General features: G+C 59.9%; 1 protein-coding gene across 1 annotated transcript; it reads right to left on the reverse strand.

Moving 5' to 3' along the window:
• Positions 1-327: 327 nt before the first annotated feature.
• On the reverse strand, positions 328-2184 carry LINGO1 (leucine rich repeat and Ig domain containing 1). Its single transcript, XM_063092269.1, has one exon. It carries the CDS (start codon positions 2170-2172, stop codon positions 328-330), a length of 1845 nt encoding a protein of 614 aa, XP_062948339.1. The 5' UTR covers positions 2173-2184.
• Between the last annotated feature and the right edge of the window lie 1481 nt (positions 2185-3665).

The following is a 3665-nucleotide window of genomic DNA, read 5'->3' on the forward strand; positions in this document are numbered from 1 at the left end:
TCCATACTTATTGAAACCCAAGTTACAGAAGAAGTTCGTAACTTTTTTTTATTGAATTATTGACTGCCGCATGTCGGTTCATTGGCTTTCAACTGGAGTCTGTCAACACACGCCCCTGTGCAGGTGGGGTCCCCAGGCCTGGACTTCTGAGGTCCTGGTAGAAAGAGGGCAGGTGGTGAGGGCTGGCGGGGGGCAGCAGAGGACAGGGGTGGCTGGGAGAAAAAGAGTGTGTGTGGAGGGGGCGGGAGCAACTGGGGAGTAAGTTGTGGCGGCCAGGCCCCTTCCCCTGCCTGGCACGCCCGGGGGTCCCTGCCCCCCGCCCTGTCCTCATATCATCTTCATGTTGAACTTGCGGGGTGCGTCGGCAGAGCTGATGCCTGCGTCCGACTTTCTGGGCACATACTCGATCTCGATGTTGTGCTTTGTGTTGCCCTTGCCCCGGCTCCAGAGAAATAGCAGCACCAGGCAGAAGAGGACGACGCCCAGGAAAGAGATGAAGCCCATGGTGGTGGCGATGATGAGGGTCTTGATGTCGAAGGGAAAAGGCACGGTGGCGCGGGTGCTGTTGGCCTCTCCTTCGCCCGGCTGGTTGGAGATAAAGGCGAAGGTCTTGTTGGGCTGATGGGGCCAGTCGGGAGAGTAGCTGCGCACATGCAGGTGGGCAGGCATGGAGTCGTTGCCGCCCGCGTTGGCTGCGATGCACAAGTACGTGCCATTGTCCTGCACCTGGGCGTAGCGCACCTCCAGCGTGCCATCAGGGAAGACCGTGAGCCGCCCATTGCTCTTGGCTGAGACCAGGTGCTTGCGGGGCGAGAGCCAGAGGATGGCAGGGGGTGGGTCGCCATCTGCCCTGCACACAAACTGCACCGTGTGGCCCTCATCCACAAACACCTGCTGGGCCTTGCGGTCCCGGATGCGGGCGCGGCGGCAGGTGAAGTAGTTGGGCAGGAGCACATCGGGGAAGTCCTTGAACTCCTTGCCCTGGACAAACTCAGGAGTGGCACAGGTGGGCTGCTGCCGGTTGAAGTTGAGCCGCCAGCGGCGCCGGAACACCCACAGGAGCCGGCAGTCGCAGGCCAGCGGGTTGGAGTCCAGAATGAGCGTCTCCAGGTTGCCCACCGAGTGGAAGGCCGATTCCTCCAGTGTGGTCAGCTGGTTGCCGGAGACGTTGAGCACACGCAGGTAGTTGAGGCCATGGAAGGCATAGGGCTCCACCACGGCCAGCTGCCCACCCACCAGCTGGATCTCCTGCAGCCGCAGCAGCTCGTGCAGCATGGAGCCCTCAATGATGCTGATGGGGTTGTAGGAGAGGTTGAGGAAGCGGAGATAGACCAGGTGGCGCACGGCCAGGTAGGGCACGGCGGTCAGATTGCAGTGCGTGATGGACAGGGACGTCAGGTTGAGGCCATAGAGGCAGTTGGGTGTCATGGTATCCAAGTAGGGCCAGTGGGAGATCTCCAAGACCTTGAGTCGGTACAACCTCTTGAAGGAATAGTCCCGGATGGCATTGATGTTGAGGTGTCGGAGCCTCAGGACGATGAGGCCATGCAGGTGGGACAGCGCCTCGGTGGGGATGGAGGTCAGGTTGCATTTTTCCAACGTCAGCTGCTCCAGGCTGTTGAGGCCGCTGAAGGCGCGGTGGGAGATGTAGACGAGGTCATTGTCACCGACCTCCAGTGACTTGAGGTTGTACAGGTCCTGGAACATGTAGTCTAGCAGGATGACGATCTTGTTCTCGCTGATGTCCAGCTTGGTCAGGTTACTGAGGCCAGTGAAGACGCCCAGGGGGATGAGCTTCAAGCGATTGCTGCGGAGACCCAGCGTCCGGAGGTTGAAGAGGTTGTTGAAGGCGCCGGGTTCCACGGCGCTCACAATGTTCTCGTTGAGCTCCAGCTCCTCCAGGTGAGGGAAGCTGGCAAATTCGTCCTGGTTGAGTGTTTTGATGCGGTTCTTGCCCAGATCGAGCAGGCGAGTCTCGGTGGGGATGCCCTCGGGCACAGCCACAAAGCGCTTGCGGTGGCACAGCACAGCGCGGTCCTGGGCAGAGCACTCGCAGCGGGGTGGGCAGCCTGTGGCTGAGCCTGACAGCACGGAGCCCAGCACCAGCAGGAGGATGGGCTGCCAGCAGGCCAGGATGGGGCTGGGCATGCTCCTCACACCCCCCGCCAGCATCCTCTCACTCACCTGCAGCCAGGAGCAAGCACAGGACAGGGGTGGTAGTTAGAGGACAGTGTTTGGCTGGACCCCACCCTAAGCCCTCTGTATCCCGTAGCACTCCTGCCTTATCAGGATGTCCCAGACACAGATAGGGAGGCGGGGGTCCAAAGTAGTACTCTGCAGTGAGGTCCAGATGCCCAGGCCAGAGGGCCTCCTGCCACCCCTGCTGCTTCCCCCTTGTTTCTTCCCAAAGGACCCTCCCAGCACCCCTGGGATGGAGGAGGTACAGGGAAGGGGTGGGGTCATCTCAGAGGAGCCAGTGTTGGCACCACTGCCTTTACATTTCCCAGGCAGTGTGACTCCAGGCATGCACGCTGCCCTGAGTCTCAGTTCCCTCCGTGCTCATCAGGGATAAATCCAGACCTGCGGAGTTGTCCTGGGGCTCACAGAGGGGATCAAAAGGGCTCAAGGGCCGAGGCCTCTGGGAGAGTAGCAACGAGCAGGAGCATGTCTGGCCCCCAGCCCTTGCTGGGCAAGGGCTTCTGAGGCTGTTGGGGATCCCATGCTCTTGGCTTTTAGCCCTGAGCTTTCCCAGTTGCAGATACCACACCCCCTCCTACCAGCACTGCAGCTGAGCCCACAGCCCAGGAGTTCTGGGCAGTCGGCAAGCCCAATGGTGCAGGGTCATGTTCACAAGTCTCCTCCCTGATGGGGTTCCTAGATGGTAGAGGGCACCCCCATCCAGAAAGCCCAGCCCTGAAACCTCCCCCCATGCCTCCCTCTGCACCTGCAAATACCTACCTGGCCTCCCTGTGAATCTCTCGGATTCTTCCCTTCCTCTGGGTCCCATCAGTGACCCAGCTCAGACTCCTGGGCTCAGGGACCAGGACCATGTTTTCCTACCTCCTGGCCTTGGCTCCTGCAGTTCTTTCCTTCCCTTGCTTGTTGAAATCCCATCTTCAAGGCCTAATTTAAATCCACTGCTCTGAAAAGGTTTTTCTGATCCCCAATAGAAAGTGCACTCCCCCTCAAAAGACCCTCTAGCCTCCATCAGTCTGTCTCTCAGGGTTCCCATCACCTGCCTAGTACGAAGGTTCCTTGCAGCTGCTAGTCTGAGGGGGGAGCAGGCAGACTTTCACAGCCCAGGATGGCACGGGCAACCCTGGAGGTGCCAGTCCACTTCAAGGCACTGGGGACACTGAGGATGTGAGGCTTGTTCAAGCTGGTCTTGTTCCTGAAGAAATTCAGGACTCGGGTGGTGGTGCTGAGAGAGATGGTTCTGGGAGGGATCCAGGTGAGTACAGGCTGCAGGTGCAAGGAACGAGGGGGTGTGGGAACTATCACTCTCTCCCATCCTGTGTTCGCAGGCCTTTTGCTCCCACTTCTACCCCAGGCTGCCTCCCCATCTCCTCCTTCCCTCCCCTCTCTCTGTCCACCTCCTTGGGAAACAGCCAGGCAAGCAGGGTGAGTAGGGGGCTGGGAGGGCTGGCCCAGTCTCTAGGAGTTAC

This window comes from Cynocephalus volans, chromosome 3 (assembly GCF_027409185.1).
Source record: "Cynocephalus volans isolate mCynVol1 chromosome 3, mCynVol1.pri, whole genome shotgun sequence".
In the NCBI taxonomy this organism is placed as follows: Eukaryota; Metazoa; Chordata; class Mammalia; order Dermoptera; family Cynocephalidae; genus Cynocephalus; species Cynocephalus volans.

Coding starts and splice junctions, on each gene's coding strand:
- LINGO1 (XM_063092269.1), bottom strand. CDS start 2,172: ATGCTGGCGGGGGGTGTGAGGAGCATGCCCAGCCCCATCCTGGCCTGC.